This window comes from Typopeltis vanoorti, chromosome 21 (genome assembly GCF_054136105.1).
Source record: "Typopeltis vanoorti isolate ZY-2024b chromosome 21, IOZ_Tvanoo_1.0, whole genome shotgun sequence".
In the NCBI taxonomy this organism is placed as follows: Eukaryota; Metazoa; Arthropoda; class Arachnida; order Uropygi; family Thelyphonidae; genus Typopeltis; species Typopeltis vanoorti.
This window is the reverse complement of record NC_143569.1, coordinates 100086033-100110372: the sequence shown is the minus strand read 5'-3', so window position 1 is coordinate 100110372 and position 24340 is coordinate 100086033. Positions and strand designations below refer to the sequence as shown.

At 36.7% G+C, this 24340-nt stretch overlaps 1 protein-coding gene across 1 annotated transcript in view; it reads left to right on the top strand.

Annotated features, from left to right (window-relative positions):
• Positions 1-273: 273 nt before the first annotated feature.
• mmm (missing minor mitochondria) overlaps positions 274-24340 on the top strand; it is a 375927-nt gene continuing 351860 nt past the window's right edge. The window contains exons 1-2 of the mRNA XM_090411202.1: positions 274-393; positions 7523-7601. Of these exons, the coding sequence (XP_090267328.1) occupies positions 274-393; positions 7523-7601 (199 nt within the window). The remainder of the gene's footprint in view (positions 394-7522; positions 7602-24340) is intronic.

The window sequence follows — 24340 nt, the reverse complement described above, 5'->3', positions numbered from 1 at the left end:
CACTAATACCTATAATGTTTGGCCAAGTTGTGCTAATCAGTGCCAAAAACTCCTTAACCTTATTTTGAATACAACCTATTTCAAATAGGTTGTATTATGCTCCAAGCATTCACATTTGAAAGCCAGTTAACCAAAAAAAAAAAATATATATATATATATATATATATATATATATATATATTAGTTTTAATATCAACAATACAACTCTTTATTTTATCATATTTTAAGTTATACAGATGTATAAATTTGCATTTAAATTCATATTTGAAATTTATGTCTAGATTAGAAGAAGTTCTTCGGCTGAATGAAATAGCAGATATTTTTAAAGATGACTGGGAAGCTTTGAGAGATGAAGAATTTTTGTCATCTTCAAAACAAAATGAAAACTTTATGGTTTGTAATATAAAATTAAATCTTATTTTCATTAATTTGTTTTAAATCATTGAATAATTTTGATATTTAAGAAATTTGTGGAATGATAAAGTAAAGCAACAGAGTAATCACTGCTTCAAATGGATTATGTTTGTAAATTTCATTTTATATTTGGGACTTATATGCTGCTATATAACAGTATTGCAATAACTTGAATGGCATGTATAATGATATTCAGATTATATGAATGTCATTTAATGTTAATCGTCCCAAATATAAAATGAGTCCCAAATTTAATGTTAATCATCCCAAATAAGTCCCAAATATAAAATTTCATTTTATATTTGGGACTTATATGCTGCTATATAACAGTATTGCAATAAGTTGAATGTCATGTATAATGATATTCAGATTATATGAATGTCATTTAATGTTAATCATACTATCTCTGATTGGCTACTGGTGGAGATTGAACTTTCCTCTCAGTCTCTAAAAGTTAGATACGGCTAAAATGGCCTCGCTTATTCCCTATGACAGAAGAAAAGTCAGCTGATCACACACACACACACACACAGAGAAATGTAAACTTCTGAAAAGGTATGGTAAATATTAAACTGTAAACATTCTGTTAATGAACTCTGAGTCAGGCTCACAGAAAATGCATTATTGATTATTCCATTTCAGGCTGACTTATTCATGATTAGTAGATATACCCGGAGTCTTATTTTTTGGCAATGGATAAGTAAGAACCTGGGTAGCCATTTGAAAACCGCTTGGCCTGGTTGGTCAAGTGGTTTTCCAACCAGCATGTCACAGATTCGAATCCCACTGTGGTCATGGATGTTTGCAATTTTCTTTAGGTGAAAGAAAACTTCATCACCTGGCATGAGACCACTATACAACACTTATTAGAGGCCTGAAGTGGCTTGAAAAAGTGCCACCATTTGGCCTCTAGTACAGGATTTTAGGACTATGTAAAATATAGTGAGAAAAATATATAAAATTAAGTTAAAAAAATTAATAATCCTTATCCCACCTACAGTACAAATGTACTATGGTTTCACAAAAAAAAAAAACTTTCATAGATGATAATCACATTAAAAAATATTTGTTTGTTTACAGGCAGCATGTAGTATTAACAGTTCATTCTCCTAATATTGATATTAATATCCTGAACTGTTAGGAACAAAGTATTATTGAACATCCTATTTAAAAATCCTGGTGACTTTTTTCTATATGCCGGCATGGTTGACTGAGTGGTTAGCGTATCCGCTCTCCAGCCAAAAGGCTGCGGGTTCAAATCCCACTGTGGGCATGGATGTTTGTGATTGTTTGTGAAATACTAGTGGTGGTGGTGGTGGTCGGCAGTAGATGCCGTTGATGTAGATGATGAATGCAGTTGTAGTTGGTGGATTGAGTGGTGGAGACGGAGAGTTGTGGAGTAGGTGCCCTCCCTCGAAGAGTCTTTGGACTCCCAGGAAGTGTTATGTAATAATAAAAATATGTGGGAAGTAGAAGAAATTATGATTATGAAGGGATGATAGTTGTCAGGTCTATGGAATTTCAGAATATGAGGGGAGATTGAGGGATGCAACTTTCAGAGCTTTGTGAATGGAAGTAGAGGGTATAAATGAGGGGTTGTTACCAGATTAATGTGAAGGAGATCTTTCATAGAGTAGGATGACACTGGCAGATTTTTAACTCATTAAGAGGATATAGCTGAAGTATTCATTGAGCAGTGTAAGTGTATTTCATCCTGATGAACATGACATCATGAGAAGCTGGAGTGGAGAAAGAATGGTGAATGAGCAGGAGGTATATATGGAATTAAGTAAACTTGTTGTTAACAAAGCAGTATGACTTGACAATATATAACCACATCCTGAAGAAATGCTGTAGAGAATTTATGGCACCTTTGGCATATCTATTTAACCTGAGTCTTGCAACAGGACAAGTTCCAAAGGAGTGGAAAGTGATAAAAATTGTTCCACTTCACAAAGGCGGGTGGGGGGGGGATAAGGCAGAGACTACAAATTATAGGCCAATTTGTGAATGTAGGAATCTGCTTATATTACATCAAGTGACAAATTCATTGGATAATGATGTATATACAGTTGTAATTGGATATTTCAATGGTCGTTGATAAACTGCCATATTACAAGTTAGTAGTCGAATTGAAACATGTGGGACTAGATAACAGGGTAGTGAGTTAGATAGATGATTATTGTTTAACTTGCATGGTATTGACATTGAGACTAGGTTAACTATGCAGCCATTACTGATGATGAAAAGTTGTGGAAGAACTATGCAAAGTAGAGCAGATGTGGCCTTACAGGAGGATTTCAATAGGCATTGTGAATGGGTAAGTGAGTGGAGCTATCAATTTAATGTTGCAAAGTGCATGGTTTAGAAACTTGGTAGGCAAGGTTGAGATGCAAGAATATACAGTTAATGGGGTAATTTTGATGGGGGTAGAAGAGGTGAGAGATCTAGGAGTGATGGTGGACAGAGACTTGTTTAGGGATCACAATGCTAAAATGGTAAGAACATCACAATGGAGGCAAGAATGAGGACATTGATATACAGTAGCAAACAGATTATGGTCCTCTTGTATAATGCTTCAATCAAGCCACATACGGACTACTGTGTGCAGATTTGGTCACCTACATTTCAAGGGGATGAAGGTGGATTCGAGTAGGTCCAGAGAAGCTCACTAAGACAGTGTCAGGTCTATGGAATTTCAGAATATGAGGAGAGATCGAGGGATGTAACTTGCAGAGATTTCTGAATGGAAGGAGAGGGTATATGATTGAGACATATAAGTTGGTGAGGGGGTTGTTACCAGATTAATGTGGAGGAGATTTTTCATAGAGTACAGTGAAACAAGGATAGAACAAGAAAAAGAGGCCATCCTTGAAAGCTATATAAGCAGGTTCTTTGAATGGAAAGTGTGAATGGGTTTAAGGCATGGTTTGATGCTCACTTTGCATGAGAGAGTATGGACCTCCTGTAATTAGTTCTTTGACCCCATATAAGGCAGATACTAAACATAATAATAATACAAAAAATGGCATTTGCAATATTTGTTATAAACATTAACTTATTTATTTTTATCCATAGAGTATATCTAAAATTTATTAGAACCAAAATTTTAGATATATTCAAAAAATAGCTTTTCTTATATTAATTATAAACAGTAAGTAATTGTCCGACCAGAGATCTGAGCCCATCACTGGCAATGTGCCAAGAAGGTTCAATTCATGTTGAAAGGGAGAAAAGAATAAAGTGATGTACGAATTCGTTACCAACACATGAAATCAAATGTTTTATACGTAAGTTTCCAAGTGGGGTGCTTAAGGGTCAAAGCTGTATAACTGAGAGGAGACCTCCACATAGCCTTTAAAGGAATGCGGAGAACCGACCAGGGCTTATGACCTAATGTCTAATCCTCACCTTCTCGTGGCGCACCCTGTTGGGTATCTACTTGGATACTGAACGAACGAGGATGGGCTGGCAATTTGGGATTTAGCCAACCAAATTGTATTATTATTGGTTAAACCAAAATAAAAAATGATGGTACAACATGACAAAATTTCATGCCGGCTGGGGCGTAGCCCGGTTAAACAAGATCCCCGTTGTTTTCGCCAGGGAACCAGGGCGAACAGCGAAAAGTCATCTACTGGAACAAATCTGAAAACACACCCCAACTCAACATTGCCAGAGTTAAAGATCGGTACTATCAACATAAGAAGCCTGAATGGCAAAGAAATGGAGCTAGCTGAGGAATTAGATAAGTACCAGATCGACATAATAGGGGTGACTGAAACAAAAAAGACCAAAACTGGTGAGATCTTTCTGAGCAATAAATACAAAATGTTATATTCAGGCAATGACAATCAAGGAAAAGAAGGAGTAGCCATAGTATTCAACACAAAATACGAGGCTAATGTTCTTGAATGGCAGTCAGTCTCAAGTAGAGTAATGTGGGCAAATATGAGAATGGGGAACTGGACAATGAGACTTATTTGTGCCTATGGTCCCACAGAAGGTTCTACTAAGGTAGAAGTGGAGGAATTTTTTGACACTCTAGAAAAAGCAACTGACACAATGAAAAAGGAAAAGTTGGTCCTTGTTGGGGATCTAAATAGCAGAGTAGGAAATGATTGTGAGACATACAAAAATATTTTGGGAAAATTTGGAGAAAAGAGCAAAGCTAATAATAATGGCAAATATCTGTTGGATTTCTGCTCAGGTCCTGGACTGGTTATTACTAACACCATGTTCCAACATAAAAATGTGCACAAATTCACATGGAGAGAAGAGGCTAGGAATAAGAAAAGTCTCATTGACTATATGTTATTGTTGATAGTGATGTTTTCTGCCTGGTGCAGGACACCAGAGTGTACAGAGGATTTGAAATTGGAAGTGATCACTATTTAGTCTTGAGCAGGATAAAATTGAATTTCATATTGAAAAGAATAACATGTAAGAAAGTTTTAAAGCGAATAAAAGTTGAGCAGCTCTCAGATGTGAACTGTAGACTAAAATACACAAAGACTATTCAAAAGAAAATGAAAGAGTTTGAGAACAGGAATCAAACCTTGGAGATTCAGTGGCAAACTCTGAAGAAAACATTGATTGATTCTGCCAGAAAGGCATGTGGTGAGGTTGTGTGCAAGGATAAAAAAATCAGAACTCCCTGGTGGACACAGGAAGTTAAAGAGGCAGTGAAGGAAAAGAAGAAAGCATATCAAAAGTTCCTGGCAAATAAATCAGCTTTTACTCTTACAGAATACAGAGACAAATGTAAAAAAGCTAAACAGTGTGTAAAACTAGCTAAACAAAAGTCATGGGAGGACTTTGGCAAGAATATAGAAAATAAATATCAAGAAGGTGGCAAAATATTCTGGAGGTTGTTGAAGAAGCTCAGGAATGGAGGAGAGTGCTGTAAAAGGAGTTAGAGATGATAAAGGTGACATGAAAACAGGAGAAAAAGATATCCTTGAAGTATGGAGTAATTACTTTGAAAAACTGCTAAATGAAACAAGCAGTGCTGACAGCACAGTGATAAAAAAACACTGACCAGGCATGCAGTCAGTAATACATATCCATACTTGAAGAAGAAAAAGCCATCAAAGGCTTGAAATGTGGAAAGGCAGCAGGAGTAGATGATATTCGACCAGAAATGCTGAAGTATGGTGGTATAAAAGTCTTACAGTGGCTGCACTGCATAGTTCAGAAAGCCTGACAGAGGGACGAATTCCCGATGATTGGAGTAGAGCTCTCATAGTACCCACATATAAAAAGGGAAATAAAACTGAATGTGAGAATTACAGAGGTATTTCCCTACTGATTGTTCCTGGCAAGATCTCTGCAAGTATACTTGAGAAACAGTTGAGAAGAATTGTGGAAGAAAAGCTTTGTGAAGAACAAGCTGGATTCAGGCCAAATAGAGGCTGTCAGGATCAGATCTTCACTTTACGATAAGTCGAGAAAGCATGGGAATATAACAAAGATCTGTATCTAAGTTTTGTCGATTTGGAAAAGGCATATGACAAGGTGCCAAGAATGAAGCTATTCAATATGCTGCAGTTATATGGTGTCAATGGGGCATTATATCAAGCAATACTTAGTCTTTATTTGAATTGTAAGTCAGCAGTTAGAATTGAAGAAAGTACAGGAAGATAGTTTAATGTTAAATCTGGTTTGAGACAAGGATGTACATTATCCCCTCTGTTATTCATTATCTATATGGATCACATAATGAAGGAAAGTGGTATTAAACCTGATATCAAAATTGGAGATGTTAATGTCAGCTCTTTGCTTTATGCGGATGATGTTATACTTCTAAATAAATCTGCTACAAGTCTGCAAGATTCTCTGACTAAATTGAATAGCTGTTGTTATAGATATGGTATGAAGGTCAGCAATAAAAAGGACAATGAAAATAGGCAGAATCATTGAAAATGTCAACTGTGTTGTGAATGGAGAAGCTGTGGAACAAGTAAAACATTTCAGCTACTTAGGCACGATTTTTACTGAAGATGGTAAATTAAATATAGAAATAGACAACAGAATCAGCAAAGCTGGTATGGTGGGAAGTCAATTGAATAAATTCATATGGAATAAGAGAGAAATTAGTCGGAACACTAAATTAGCTGTATACAAGACAGTATTCAAGCCAATTTTAACTTATGGATCTGAGAGCTGGGTCAGAAGTAAAACACTTAACCAATGACTAGAGACTGCAGGCATGAGAGTCCTGAGAAAGATTAGATGCGTGAACAGATGGCATCAATGGCAATATCATATTAAAAACGAGGATATTAGGAAAGAACTTGACATTGTCTGCATCCAGGAATGTGTTACCAGAGCTGATCTCAGGTGGTATGGTCACCTAAACAGAATGGGTGAGGAAAGATTAGCAAAACAAGTGTTCTCTACCAGGTTGGCAGGAAAACGACCCAGAGGAAGACCAAGATATTGGTGGATTGATACGGTACAAAGTGCCTTAGACGATAGAAATATAAGATCTGATAATGTTGGAGTCTTGACAAGTAACAGACTGATTTGGAGGAAAATTGTAGATAGAAAGTTAGTAATGATGTAATTTTTTCATCTAGTACTGTCATATCCTGTACACCCCTTGAGGGTACATGGCAGGAATTTGATGATGATGATGATGATGACGTTTCCAACTGTTATACTACCAGTTTAAAAACTAGAATTTTCATAAAAGAAAAAGCTAATTTTCTGACGTATGATAATAAACACTCATCCCACAAAGCGCATTGATTACCCTATTATCAGAATGGATTTGCTTTCTTCTGACATGCTCAGAAGTGTTGAGGGTCTCACATCTGTGATCGCACAGTAATGATTTTTATCTCCATTTATATTTATCTGAAAACAGCTAAACATGATTTTTCACTTTAATATTTTAAATGGTTTTAATTTTATAATTTTTGAATGTATTAAAAGTTTTTACATCTTTGTCATGGAACTGAAATAATGTCAATCAGTTACCAAGCAGTTATTTATGGTACTTAATATTATCTGAAATTACTTTTGAATGGAAAATATTCTGGTATAATTTTTTTTTAATTTAGCATAATTTATTTTATTTATCATCATACTAATGTTATTTCAGAAATTCCAGTCTTTTACCTATTTGCAACAAGGAGAGAGAAAAAAGATAACATGCATTGACTGGCATACTCATCTTGATGGTATATTATGTATATCTATCTATCTATATATATATATATATATATTTAATTTATTATTATTATTATTATTATTACTCTAAGACCTCATGGAGTCAAAGACTCATCTGGGAGGTCCTTATCACACACACACAGCTCATCATACCGTGCCTTGAACACATTCAAACTCCTTGGAGACACCACGCTCTCAGGCAAGGTATTACAATCATTTACAACTCCGCACGAAAAAAACCTGCCTCTCACTCCCCTACTCACACTTTCTTTATACAGTTTCCAGAGATGACCTCTGGTTCTTCCCCGATCTTCCACTATTTTCTGTAGAACTTCTCCAGCATTGATCCTATAACAACCTCTTACCAACTTGTAGGTCTCTATCATATCTCCCCTCTTCCTCTTGTCCACCAGTCTCTGCAAATTGCATCTTCTCAATCTTTCCTCATACTCGACATACCTTATTCGGTCGCCTTTGGACCCCTTCCAACATCTCTTCATCCTTCTGAAAACCAGTTGACCAAATCTGGGCACAATAATCCATGTGTTCCGTAATCAAAGCCTTATACAAAGGAATACAAGGAATACACGTCAGTGTCCTCTGCATCATTCCCAGAAGCCTTTGTGTTATCTTCACGATTTTGGCTATGTTTCCCCTAAATTTCAGATCCTTATCCACTATCACCCCAGATCTCTTATTTCTTCTACCTCCAACAATATATCCTCACCAAGCATAAATTCTGCATCCCATCTTTGTTTTCTAAAATTTCAAAACCTTACATTTTATAACACTGAACTCACATCCCCATTTCCGTGCCCAATTACTCGCTTTATTCATTCAAGTCTTCTTGTAAGGCCACAACATCTTCACTACTCTTCATGGTTCATCCCAACTTGGCATCATCTGGAAACAACTGAATATCTACATCCAAATCTTCACCTATATCATTAATATACAAGTTAAACAGTAATGGCCCTAAAACAGACCCTTGAGGCACTCCACTAGTGACTTTCCTTTTCCTGGATATCGCTCTGCCATACACAACTTGTTGATACCTATCAGATAGCCAGTATCCAATTCAATGCACTAATCTAATATCCAACCCCATCTGCTCTAGTTTGACTATCAATTTATTATGAGGTACTCTATCAAAAGCCTTTGCGAAATCCAAGTATATTACTGTGTATCCTTCTCCTCTGTCCAAGGAAGCAGTCACTTTATTGTAATAAGTAAGTAGGTTACTAAAACATGACCTCCCTTTAGCAAATCCATGCTGTCTATCAAAGATAATACCATTGTTGTCAGCCCAACTCTGGATCCTAGTTCTCACAAGCTTCTCCAACAACTTAACCACAACACCTGACACACAGTTGGGCCTATAGTTTGATGCTTGAATTTGATCACCTCCTTTATGAAGTGGCACAATCTTGCCCTCCTTCCACTCCTTAGGAACTTGACCGAGTGCAAGACTTCTATTAAAAAAAATGTCAAGGCGGGTGTCAACTCCCTGACATATTCCTTCAGAATATGTGGTGGTATATTATCAAGTCCCACAGCCTTATTAACATCTAGTTTACTCAACTCCCCATACACCTGTTGCTCACTTACAGTCACTCTCTCTCCTCATCACTGAATCTCTCCATGTAGTCAAATTCACAAGATTGAAAGACCTTTATGAACTGCTCATTAAGTATCTCCACCACACATTCTGCAACAGCTGTCTTTATACCATATCCTCCAATCAATGTCATCCTTCCATAATTATTCTTTCTTTTGCTGGCTACATATCGAAAGAACTCCCTAGGATTCTTTTTAGCTTCATTAGCTAACTGCTGTTCATACCTCTCTTTAGCTACTCTCACCAACCAATACATGTGTAGAGGCTTAAGTGCTGTGAGGACATCATGTTGGAGGCTTAATGGATTTTTTACAATACCAAAAAGAATTAAATTAGAATTTAATACTTCCTATATTTCGTCCTAGTCACTAGGACATCTACGGGGATTACAAAAACAATTAATGCAACATATACACAAATAACAAACAATACTAAGCCCAACCACGTGGGTGACACTAAAGTCCTATCTAGGTAGAGCGCCCTCTAAGGGCAGTAGTACGTGGCCTGGAATGTAAGGTGGGAACTCTGGTGATGAGTGTTTCCCAAATCTTCAGAAGCTTAATGCAACCATATTTATTGAGATTTGGTTGGTTTTTGAGAGCTGCTGCTGCTTCTAAGAAAAGTCTCTCTTTCTTGAATTTGCTGTGGTGGAGCATGGTGGTTTTCTTCCATGATACCCTGTGGGTGGTGTCCAAAACATGGTCATCCAAGCCTGAATGGCCATAGTTGTGTTTGAAGATGTAAGACTTGTGTTACTCTAGAGAGATGGATGCTGATCTGCCTGTCTGTCCAAAGTACGCCAGCTTACAGGAACAGGGTACTTTGTAAACTCCAGGCAGAGAGAGAGGAGGGAGCTGATCTTTTGCAGAACAGATAAGGGTAGCCAGTTTGCGGTGGGGCTTATATGCTGTGTGTAGATTGTACTGTTTTAGTATCTTGGCTATTTTTTCGGATGTGCCACGGATGTAGGGTATGATGATGGCATTTTTAAATTCTTGTTGATGAGAAGGACGGGGAATGGTGGAAGAGTTGATTATTTTTTTGATACTGTGATCGCTGTAGCCATTGGAGAGGAAAGTGCTGTGTATGTGGTTAAGCTCAGTAGTGAGGGCGGTTCCACTGTAACAAAGATTGTGGGCTCTCTTGGTAAGAGTTTTAATAATGCCATATTGTTGAGAGGGGTGGTGGTGGGAGAGTTTGTGAATGTATCTGCCTGTGTGTGTGGGTTTTCTGTATACGGTGAAGGTAAGTGTATCATTAGGCAGGCGTGTGACTAAGGTGTCCAGGAAGGGTAAACAATTGTTCTTTTCCTTTTCCATAGTGAACTGGATTCTTGGATGTAGACTATTGAGATGACTGAGGAAGGAGTCTAACGTGTCTGGGCCATGAGGCCAAATAGAGAACACATCATCTACATATCTTAGTAGTAGGTTGGGAAAAATTATCGCTAATCATTTAAATTCATCAATGGTAAAATTAGAATTTCAAGATTTTATCCAGTTCGATAAAGATTCTTTATTTTGGAACATTTACGAACATTTTACAAAAACTGTTTGTGTATATTTGCTGACAAAAGAATACACAGAATGTTTAGGGAGGCATGGTGTCATTTCCAGACTGACACAATATCAAACGTATGGAAGTGTGGTTACCATGGTATCTGATTTAAAAATTCTTTTGCATGACCAGGTATTTTGATGTAATGTAACCAAGAAACAGTGAGTAACAAAATATCTCTGATCCCCCTCACCGGAAGGTCCCCTTCCTATATAAAAAACTCGACCCACTTTAAAGCCCTCACAGAAAATTTAACCTTGAAGAAGACAGACATATTGGTAAGCTTTGATATCTCCTCTTTGTTTACCAATATTCCCTTAATTGACACCTTATCTCTCTTAGAAAACGTTTTTCCCTCTGACATCTTAGATCTCTTTTCCTTTGCCATTAACTCTGGATATTTCTCTTGGAACAACAAAATCTACAAGCAGATAGAGGGAACTGCCATGGGTTCCCCCCCCCCCACCAATTTCTATATGGAAGATTTCGAAAAACGAGCCATAGACTCAGCCCCACTCAAACCTTCTATCTGGCTAAGATATATAGATGATGTGTTCTCTATTTGGCCTCATGGCCCAGACACGTTAGACTCCTTCCTCAGTCATCTCAATAGTCTACATCCAAGAATCCAGTTCACTATGAAAAAGGAAAAGAACAATTGTTTACCCTTCCTAGACACCTTAATCACACGCCTGCCTAATGATACACTTACCTTCACCGTATACAGAAAACCCACACACACAGGCAGATACATTCACAAACTCTCCCACCATGACCCCTCTCAACAATATGGCATTATTAAAACTCTTACCAAGAGAGCCCACAATCATTGTTCCAGTGGAACCACCCTCACTACTGAGCTTAACCACATACACAGCACTTTCCTCTCCAATGGCTACAGTGATCACAGTATCAAAAAAATAATCATCTCCTCCCCCATTCCCCGTCCTTCTCATCAACAAGAATTTAAAAATGCCATCACCATACCCTACATCCGTGGCACATCCGAAAAAATAGCCAAGATACTAAAACAGTACAATCTACACACAGCATATAAGCCCCACCGCAAATTGGCTACCCTTATCGATTCTACGAAAGATCAGCTCCCTCCTCTCTCTCTGCCTGGAGTTTACAAAGTACTCTGTTCCTGTAAGCTGGCGTACTTTGGACAGACAGGCAGATCAGCATCCATCCGTCTAGAGGAACACAAGTCTTACATCTTCAAACACAACTATGGCCATTCAGGCTTGGCTGACCATGTTTTGGACACCACCCACAGGGTATCATGGAAGGAAACCAGCATGCTCCACCACAGCAAATTCAAGAAAGAGAGACTTTTCTTAGAAGCAGCAGCAGCTCTCAAAAACCAACCAAATCTCAATAAATATGGTTGCATTAAGCTTCTGAAGATTTGGGAAACACTCATCACCAGAATTCCCACCTTACATTCCAGGCCACGTACTACTGCCCTTAGAGGGCGCTCTACCTAGATAGGACTTTAGTGTCACCCACGTGGTTGGGCTTAGTATTGTTTGTTATTTGTGTATATGTTACATTAATTGTTTTTGTAATCCCCGTAGATGTCCTAGTGACTAGGACGAAATATAGGAAGTATTAAATTCTATTTTAATTCTTTTTGAGTGTTGTAAAAAAATCCATTAAGCCTCCAACATGATCTCCCCAACCAAGTCACCCTTCTTGCCTGGTCTTTGTAGACCTCATGAAATTGGTTACTTCCACTTCTCTTATGCTGCCTCCACAATGCCCTTTTTCTCTGTATCGCATGCTTAATCTCTTTATTCATCCATCTGACACCTACCTTATTTAACCTTCTCACCTTTGGAATATATTTAGACATTGCATCTACTGAATAGTTTTTGAAAATCTCCCATGCTGCATTGATCTCTTTTCCAGCTAACTCTTCATTCCATTTTAAACCTGCAAGCTGTCTCCTGAGCTCTTCATAATCACCCCCCCCCCTTGTAGTTCCACATATACCCTTTACTCACAGTGGTCCTCACACTGCTGGCAACCACCCAGGTAATCACCTCATGGTCACTCTCACCAATTGATGGATAATTTGCCACCTCATTTATAATTACATCCTCTGATGAGATGACCAAATCCAAGATCCTCAATCCTCGCGTGCCCTCTGTTACATACTGTCTCTCAAGGAACTCGTTTTCTTTACTTCCAGTTGCTATCTCATCATTCCAGTCAATATTGCCATAATTAAAATCGCCCATAATGATCACCCTTTTCTTATTTGCTTGGCTAATTTGATTATACATTTCATTATCACCACCATCCACATTATCTTGTCTATAACAGCATCCAACCAAGTATTTGATTCCATTGACCTCTATCTCACACCATACTGTCTCAAAACCACTGGCACTATTTCCCTCTTGCATCTCTAGTTTGTATGGACATAACTCTTTCTCTATCATCAATAGCACTCCCCCCCCCCTTTTTTTTTACCCCTTCTATCCTCATGAAACACATCATACCCTTTCATCTCTATTCCTGCCAGGATGTCGTCCTCTTCCAACCATGTCTCACTTATTCTGACAATCTTTGGATGAACAGACCCAATTAATGCAACCATTTCATCTGCCTTGCTTCTTATACTTCTAGCATTTGTATACAAACACAACAGCTCATTTCTGAATCTACAGCTAGTTCCACTGATACCATCTGCTCAATGTGATCTCTCCATGCTCGACTGGAGCCATTTCCCTTTCTGTTTATTCATTTTAAAACCCTTTTCAATTCCAACTGTTTCCTCTTGATCCCATGTCATCCCATTTCTTTCCTGTCTGCACATGCTCTCACCTTCTCTTGGAGCATCCACCTCTCTTATGCTGTGTACCACTGTCCACCCTGATCCTCCCCATTTCCCTGCTCCTCTTGCACATCCATTCTCGCATTTTCTATACTCATACCACTCACTTCCTCATTCATAACCATCTCTTCAATCTCTCCTGTCTTACTCTCCTGCTCTTCCATATCACTTCCCTCTTGATCCGATTCATTCTCTCTCACTCTACTCACTTTTCTACCTTCCAGGAGCAGTCTCTCCAAGCGACTCGCACCATAACCACTCAAATGCAGTCCATTGCTCCCATACAGTTCACTTCGTCCCTCAATCTCATTTCACACATTAACAAACTGCACTCCTGTCTCCACTTTCACTTTTCACTGTAATATTTTAAATGGATTTTAATTTTATCATTTTAAAATGTATTAAAAGTTTTTATCTTTGCCATGGAATTGAAATAATGTCAATCAGTTACCAAGCAGTTATTTATGGGACTTAAAATTATCTGAAATTACTTTTGAATGGAAAATATTCTGGTCTGATTTTTTTTTTAATTTACGATAATTTATTTTATTTATCATCATTTATTATTTATTTTTGGATCTCATTTACTATTTATTATTTTTTCATTACTTCATTTATTATTATTATTATTATTATTATTATTATTATTATTATTATTATTAGAATTATTGATATTTAACTATATAGAATCTAATAACACTTATGGAAATCTAAGCAGACTTTATTTAATCTATTAAATTCCATACTTCTGTTTACTTGGAGGTTACCAAAATAATAATAATAACAATATCCAACATTTCGGTTATTTGACCTTTCCAAACTTTGTCTTAATATTCAAAATTGGTCATTCAGGTGTCTAGTAGTTTTACATGATTATCTGAACCTATTTTAACATCAGATTATTTAAAATGACCATCTTGTTCATCTCTCTCTCTGTCTCTCTTTCTCCCTCACACACACACACACACTCTCTCTCTCTCTCTCTCTCTCTCTTTCTCTCACTCCCCGCTCCCCAACTGTCCCATTCCAGAACTGAGAGTTTGGATGTCATGTAATTTCAGTGAACCTTCATATTCATCTAAAGTACTACAGAGGGATTCAAGGGGTCCAGAATGCTTCTCTTAAAATTTTTTCACAGGCATTGAAAAGTAAAATACTCCATTACTTCATCAAATGCTGGCCTGGTTGGTCAAGTGGTTAGCGTATCTGTTATCCAGCCAAAAAGTTGCGGGTTCGAATCCCACCATGGGCATGGATGTTTGTGATTGTCTGTGAAAATGCTAGTGGTGGTGGTGGGCAGTACATGGCATTGGTATAGATGATGATGTTGGGGTAGTTGGTGGAGATGGAGAGTTGTAGAGTAGGTGCCCAGGTGCCCTACCTTGATACGAGTCTTTGGACTCCTTGGAGGTGTCACATAATAATAATAATAACAATAATAATAATAAATACTTCAGTATAATGTCACTGGAGAATTGATAACACATTCTTCTAATTTATATTGTTCTTCTTTTCTAAAAATATTTTGAGAAGCAAACTTCTCATACTTAAAAAAAAAATAAATATTGACTTAGCATAATATAGCATTCCTTTTTTTTTTTTTTTTTTTTTGCCATCCTGTATTGCTTACAATGTTTTGCTTTCATTTGTCAAATGTTAGTTAACTTTGCAAATTGTGTTAGTTTGCTTTGTAAATTTGTTCTTGATGAGCTATGAAAGAGTTGATATTGAAACAACAATTGATAACGTTCAGTTGAGAGCTCCTCTGTTTTTAATAAGTTTATTAATTTGCTTAGGCAGGGACTCTACCAATGTAGAACACATTTTCTTATTTCTGCATCTTGAAACTATACTTTTATAACGGATTGTATTAAGTTGTCCTATGTATCACAATTTAATTTTCGAAGTCTCTTTTTCACTATGATTCAAAAATTTTCTATTGGGTTAATTCCAGGAGAGTTACCTGGCCAATCAAGCAATTCCATGTTGTGATTTTTGAGGAACTGTTTCACTTTTTTGAAGTGTGGCATGGAGCAAGATCCTGTTGGATGATGAGTGCTTTGTCTTTCTGGATCTGTGGGATGACTCTTTTCTCCAATATTTTTATATATTGGTTATTTTCATCTTACCATCAACAGGCATAAGTAATTCTGGACCATCATGTGTAAAACAATCCCAGAACATCTTTTTAACTGGGTTTTATTCTTCAGGCCTCCATGGAGTCAAAAGACTCATCATGGGAGGTCCTTTCGAAGAAACACAAGTCTATCAAGACTCATCGAGGAAGGTCCCTCCTAGGAAATACAAAGTCTATCATACTACTCCTTAAACACATTGACCATTCTCACCACTCTATCAGGCAATGCATTCCATGGTTCAGCCACCCTCCATGCAAAGAAACCACTCATCACCCTCTTTCTCACAGTTTCCTTTCATAACTTCCAGGGATGGCCCCTTGTCATGACTCCTTCCCACTGTTCAACTAAGGCAAAGAACTCCTCAATGTCAATCCTGTAACCACCTCTCAACAGTTTAAAAGTCTCAATCATATCACCTCTGCAGTCCACACTATACAATGTTAGTTATGAGGATCGCAGCTGATCCTCATAACTAACATTGTATAGTCCTGACACCATCTTTGTTATCTGCCTTTGTACCCTTTCCACAGTTAATTTATCCCCTTCAAATCCTGGGGACCAAATCTGAGAACAGTAGTCTAGGTGTGGTCTGATCAGAGTCTTATACAATGGAATGATAACCCTTTTATCTCTGCAGGTCAGTGTCCTTCTCATAATTGCAGCAATCCTCTGTGTTACCTTCACAACCTTTGCAATATGTCCCCTAAACTTTAGGTTTATCAATCATCAACCCCAGATCTCTTGTCTCCCCAACTTCCTCCAGTATAACTGCTACCATAGAGTATGCGGCATCCCATCAATGTTTTCCAAACCTCAAGACCTTACATTTTGCTGCATTAAACTGAGACCCCCATTCATTTGCCCATCCATCTCGCTTATTCAAATCCTCTTGCAGGGCTTCCACATCTGCACTATTACTAATAACCCTTCCCAGCTTTGCATCATCCACAAACAACTGAATATCCCCTTGCAATCCATCATTGATATAAAGGTTAAACAATATAGGTCCTGGTACTGAGCCATGTGGAACCTCACTTGTAACCTTCTGCTTCTTTGATATTGCTCCACCATGCACAACTCTCTAATACCTATCAGACAGCCAATCCTGAATCCAGTTGAACAATCTGACATCCAGACTCATGTGCTGCAACTTGAATATCAGCTTATCATGTGGCACCGTGTCAAATGCCTTTGCTAAGTCTAAGAAAATGGCAGTATATGCCTGTCCCTCTTCTAATGCTCTTGAAACTTTATTATAAAAGGCTAGCATATTGCTAAAACAAGAGTTCCCTTCACAAATCCATGTTGACTCTCACAGATAACATTACCCTCATCTGCCCAGTGCTGCATATGGTCCCTCACTACTTTCTCCAAGATCTTACTACTGATGACACACAAACTGCCTATAATTAGACACTTCCAGTCTGCTACTGCCCTTATGCAATGGCACTATCTTACCTTCCTTCCATTCCTTGGGCACCTTTCCCACAGCCAGACATTCATTGAAAAGCCAGGTCAATGGAGCTGTCAGTTCCCTAGCACATTCTCTCAAAACTCGTGGTGAAATACCATCCAATCCCACAGCTTCACTCTCATCCAGAGTACTCAGTATTTGGAAAACACTCTCTTCCTGCATCTCTAAACCTCGAACCTGCCATATCCCTCTAGTATTCAAATTGACTCCTCCAGGATGAAACACTCCAATAAAGTAATCATTGAACAATTCCACTATGTCCTCTCCCATTTTTATTCTACAGTCATTTCTCCTCCTGCTGGCCACAATGCTAAAAAATTCCCTAGGATTTTCCTTGGATCTAAGGGCCAATCTTTTCTCATATTCCAGTTTCGCCTTCCTTACCATACTAGTCACTCTTCTGGCCCGTGTCTTATATTCTTCATGCATCTTCTCTTCACCTGTCTCCTTATATCTCTTCCATAGCCTCTTTTTTGCATGCAGTTTCTGTTTAATATTGTTTGTCATCCACTTTACTCCAAATTTTGTCCTCTTCTTCACTCGTGGAATAATTTTCCTTCATAATTTCCTTCAAATATTCCTTCATAATTTTCTAAGCACTACTGATACCCCCCGTCCTTCCAATTCCCTCCCTCCATGAAACTTCTCCAAGTTGATCTCTAAGATTTATTATAATCACCTACTTTATAATTCCACATACGTCTCTTTGATACTCCTGCATGTCTATTCATTTTCCAAGTCAAAACCATATGGTCATTCTCTCTGATTAGTGGTTCTCCATCTGAGAATATGACCTTTTTTCACTTCCTAGCAGTGCAATCTTTCTAACTTTTTGCCCATTCTTTTTCTGCATAGCCTTCATCAAGAGTTGTTTCTTTTTTGTGGACAGTCCTTCCTGCTTCCAGCAATCTTCGACAGGCTGTCATGTCAGAAACATTAATCCTACCAGCTGTTCAGTCTTTATTTAAGTCTACTGCAGACAATTTTGGATTTATTTTGCTTTTCCTTTTTCCAACATTTTCCTTTAATATTAGGAGAAAAGGTACCTGTCTCCCTGAACCTCTTTAAAATCACATTAACAGTAACCAAACTAACACCACATTCATTGGCAATTTGTCTTTTAGTCATGGATGCATGCTGAGGAAGAGTACATATTTTTGAATGCTTTCTTGGAGATATATCCATTTTACAGAAAATGAATAAAACACTACTATTGTCAACTTGTTTACACTATTAAAAATTCACAACTATTAATAACCATCGTAGAGATAGTTAAAACATGCAGAAATCAACCAAAATAGTGAGCTAAAACCAAAACTGAAAATGGTAATATGAAACCGAAATCAAAATTATTGTGAGCTGAAACAAAAACCAACCCAAAACCAAAAGCGATACTTGTTCAGATTAATTTGTTTGCTGTTCTATTTATGTGTGTGAATTTTATTATTTTTCCCCAGGCTAGCAATTAAAACGAATAGAAATCTAGACACTCCCTGATTATATTTTGTGTTCTCTTTTTATTTACACATAAATCCCAACTATTTAATTACCTTAGGAAGTTAGTGGGCTGGTTGCTTACTTCAAGATTCAGAAAAAGGAAAAAGAAAAAGAAAAGTTACTCACTCTTCTTTCTACTTACTGAAAGTAGCAGCAGTGCTAATATAATTAATGAATGTTATTTCACATTATGGTTGAATGAAATACAATTGCAAAATCTTTTAGCTAGAAATAGTATTCATGAAGAATACTATTTCTAGATTTCTAGAATTAATAATATTTCTAGAAATGGTAGCAATAATTGTTGTTGTTTGTGATAACGATAGTGATAAATATAATTGTTGATACCTTGATTCATTCTTTATATTAAAAATGTAGAGAAACCTTTTTTTATATTGGATATTATTAATAAATATTTACCAGTGGGCATACCTAACTTAATCAGGTTTGTGTATATATATATATATACAGTGAGACACACTGATAAAATATTTCACTATCATGCCGAACTAGTAGTATTTGCTTGCCACCAGAATTTAAAACTCTGTGCATCAATCCACTTTTATCTCAAGCTAAAATATATCCCTCAGCAGTAATGCACATTGCATCAAAAAACTTTGCATCCAGAATTTCATGGATTTTAAGTTCAGTAATACTTGAGATTATGACAAAATATTTAAAGCAATTCATTTATTAAAGGAAGGTTTGTTGCCTTATTATTGTATTAATCTAAGGATTTTTTTAGATCAGATCCATGAAATTTACTTATTTCAGGTATTTGATTGCTGTTCTGGGATAAAAAGAAAAGTAGCATTTTTCCTTTTTTGATGTGTAGCAATTAGAAATATATTTCGGATGAGTTTTGCTGATAGGGCAATTAAAAGAAGGTCAACATTATACCAGGTAACTCAGTAGGATAGGAAACCTTTTCTCTTGCCATATTCTCAGATATGAAGTTGAGGGAAAAAAGGTGAAGGGGAAGATACTGTTAATGATAGCAGAAGAATTATGCTCACTTGTGAGAAATGCTTAGAAACATTGATTGACAAATAAAAAGAGAATGATCATTAGGGATTTTAGTTATGGTATTACAGACTAGAAAGGAGAGACAGTGTATGAAAGAATTGAGTTGGTATTATGATTGAAATAATTGAGACTATGAAGCCAGCATATAATATCAGTTAACCGTAATTTCTTTGGTCAGGTTATCTGTCTTGAAGGATAAGAAATTCAAGTTTCCACAAGGGAAATCTTACCTCTCAAAAGCCATCATTAAGATTCTTTGCATCCTAAACATAATTCAAACCTATTCCTTTCCAATAAGAAGGTATATCACAATGTCCTCCTTTCTGCACTGTGGAACTCATGCATATGAAAGAAAAGAAGAAAAGAGTCAGCTTCTAGAGTTTCTAAGAGATAAACAGCTTTAATAGCATGTGATGGATGTGACACACTTTTTAAGGCATTGGATTTGGTGATGACCTTGCAGAATAAAGTTGTCGATGAGGTATTATATTGCCACTGTAAGAATGATCATGAGGTTTTTACTTGGGAGGTGGCGAAGAAGTAGATGGTTTCATTTAAAGATGAATATATTAGACATAATAAAGAACTTATTATGAAGGAGAAATAAGATGGGCAGCAATGACCAAATGAATAAAAGTATATACAGTGTAGGATAGAAAACTGACAAGTATGGTAAGGAAATAAAGAAATTCTGCTAGAGAGCCACTTAGTAAAAGGATAATGAAAGTTTGCTCTTAACAAGATGTATTATTTTTGTAGTAAATTAGGAATTTGGATTGTTTTTTGGTGTAATTTTGTTTATTTTTTATTGCTTAGCATTACTAAATGATTGAGGAGTTTTGAATGTTGGAAACACGTTTTCTTTACTATTTTTTGAAGTTGTGGTCAATGACAACAGAATAGCAGTCGGCATGTCATGCAGTGCAAAAATCAAATGTAATTAATGGTGCGGAGTTTTCGAATACAGTTCACGGTGTCGTGAGTGCAATATGTATACATGGCAGAATGTAAAGAATGTGCTTGTGAAGAGACTGAACAGGAGATGAGAGAAAGTCATTGTTTAGATTATATTTGGTCACTCAAACATATAATTAAACTGAAACATATATTGATCTTTAATTGATCATGATTTATAAACATCTAATACCAATAAGTTTCGCCGATGGAGTTGTCCGGCTTCTTCAAGGCTTATAACGGTAAGAGAAAAAAACTCAAAGTGGCTAGTACAGAGAAAATGGAGTAACACTATCGTATAAATTAAACATTAGAACAGAATGCATAACATTACACACATGGGGCATGTTGTGTTAGTCACTGTTATGAAAGCACATTCTTTTAGGAATATGGATTGATACAATATCAATCCATATTCCTAAAAGAATACTATATCAGAATTTTCCCATCTTCTACTAACTTTGCAACTAAATCATTTCACTAAATTTACTAAATCGTTCATAAACAACGGCTCACCTTTTTCATCAATGCCTTAAATTTAATTATTTTAAATGGAATGAACTGATATATGAGCAACTAAATGGCTTAACTATGGGCAGTCCCCTTTCACTGCCCTGTGCAGATCTATTCATGGAAAAGCTAGAAACAGATATCCTCTCAAAATTAGACCCAAAATTTAGTGTAGTGGAGGTATGTAGACGATGTTTTCATAATGTGGAAGGACACAAAAACAGCTCTTTTGGACTTTTTAACCAAAATATTGTATACAAAAGAAAAATAGATGCTACTTCAGGATTGCAAAGGAACTAGATGTGATAATGAACAGAAAATTGTTCAGAGGACATACTGAAAACAAAAAAAGAGCATCGAGAATGGTGCTGATGAGCAGGAGGATAATGTGGTTATTCTTCATTTTATAAAGTCTTGATCTGATTGTGTTTGATGATTTGGGTATCAAAGAGATGTGCAGAAATAACTTATGATATTTAAGTTATTCAAGGGATTTTGAAGAAATCATTATTATTATTATTATTACATGAGACCTCTATGGAGTCCATTGCAGAAGAGCTGGCCAAGTTACTGATTTACCTGAATTTATTCTCTGGCTGATTTGCTCGTAAGTGAGATAAAAAATAAGTTTTTGGGAGAAAAACTATCTGATACCTTCATATAAGATTGGCTAATTCACCTTCAGTTGAAAAAGTCCATATAAAGATTCCTCTTGCCATCAGTTGAAAAAGTTCATATTCTTTTTATCACGATGATCATGAAACTCAGGTATTTTCCAGTTGAAAGATGCATTGTCCCCCATTGTTCTTCCAACTGCTGAATATATTGACAGGGAAAAGAATGAGGAGAATTACTCTGTGAAATCAATTATTAAAAACAACACATCAGTTCACAGTAATAAGTTTAATTAATAAATAAGGTAGATATTTCATACTAAAAATAATAGTACATCTTCAGTGTTACAAACAGATAGAAATAGAATACAAGTAACGAATATTTGGTGGATCACCTATTAAAATACAATGTCGTCATGAGCTGAGAAATGAAAGAAATTAATAAATAATTAATATTTATGATAATTAGTTTTTTAATGATTACATAAAATAAAAGTCTCCCAGATCTTCGAGAGAGAGAGAGAGAGGCAATCATTTCGATTTAAATTCGGTCGGTGTAAAAAAGCTTCACAACTTTCTTTAAAGAGGCGTTCATAATTGAACCTGCATCTATGAAGTAGAATAGCTTTATCCCACTGGATATTATGGGTAGTGGTAATACTGTGTTGTGCTAGACCAGACTTCTAAGGTTTGTTGTAATTGATATAATATTGATGTTCTTTAATTCTTTTTTCCACAGAACGGCCAGTTTGTCCAAAATAAGAAACATCGCATTTGACAAGGAATTTTGTAAATTTCAGCCAAAGACAGAGATGACAGTTTATCTTTAGAAGACAATTTTGGACAAACTGGCCGTTCTGTGGAAAAAAGAATTAAAGAACATCAATATTATATTGATTACAACAAACCTCAGAAGTCTGGTCTAGCACACACAGTATTACCATTACCCATAATATCCAGTGGGATAAAGCTATTTTACTTCATAGATGCAGGTTCAAATATGAAAGACTCTTTAAAGAAAGTTGTGAAGCTTTTTTACACCGACCGAATTTAAATCGAAATGATTGTCTCTCTCTCTCTCTCTCTCTCTCTCTCGAAGATCTGGGAGACTTTTATTTTATGTAATCATTATAAAACTAATTATCTTAAATATTAATTATTTATTAATTTCTTTCATTTCCTAGCTCGCGACAACATTATATTTTAATAGGTGATCCACCGATTATTCGTTACTTGTATTCTATTCCCATCTGTTTGTAACACTGAAGATGTACCATTATTTTTAGTACGAAATATCTACCTTATTTATTAATTAAAATTATTACTGTGGACTTATGTGTTGTTTTTAATAATTATACTATGCCACAGGTCCCTATAAAAGTAAGAATCATTATCCTTGAAGTTAAGTAAAAGAACAATTAGAAAAGGAGTGAGGAAAAGTTTTATTTCATCTAGATTATGATATTGATTAGCCTATATAATCTGCATTCTGGATGAAAGCCTCTCTCATTATAATAGAGTTGGGTCTACTTTTACTTTTCCCATGGTGGTCCAATCCATCTTGGGAGAGTGTATGTATATTTGTATGCATGCCTGTGTGAAGGTGAAGAACAATCATAAACATCCATACCCAAGGCATGATTCACACTCTAGACCCCCCCCCCCCCCGCATATATGGGCTCCCAAAAATACACAAAGAAAATGTGCCATTACGTCCCATAGTGGATAGCATTGATTCCCCCACTTACAAACTAGCCAAGCATTTAGCCAAAGCGCTCTCACACTATACTGGCAATACACCATCACACATAAAAAACTCAGCCCACTTCAAAGCCAGTATAGAAAACCTTACACTCCAACACAATGACATAATGGTCAGTTTTGATGTCTCCTCCCTATTCACGAATGTCCCTCTCAAAGAAACCTTAGAGCTAATCCAAGCTAAATTTCCTCCCGATATCTCAGCCCTATTTCAGTTTACAATGAACTCAGGCTATTTCGTTTGGCAGGAAAAATTCTACAAACAGATAGAGGGGACAGCCATGGGTTCACCACTTTCCCCACCCTTGGCCAACTTTTTCATGGAGATGTTTGAAGAGAAAGCCTTAAACTCAGCCCCACAAAAACCTACCATATGGCTTCGCTATGTTGATGATGTTTTCGCTATTTGGCCACATGGCCCGGATTCACTCCTCTCCTTCCTAACACACTTGAACAACCAACACCCTAGAATCAAATTCACCCTGGAAAAAGAGGAAAACAATAACCTCCCCTTCCTAGTCACCCGCCAACCTGATGGAACCTTGGTTTTCTCAGTTTATAGAAAACCCACCCATACAGGCAGATACATTCACCAACAATCCCCCCCCCCCCCTCACAACAATATGGAGTTATTAAAACATTATTCAACAGGGCAAAAATAATCTGTTCTAATGATCAAGCCCTAACCACTGAACTAAATCACATCCGTGACACTTTCTCAGCCAACGGCTACCCCCTCCAAAAAATCCAAAAAAT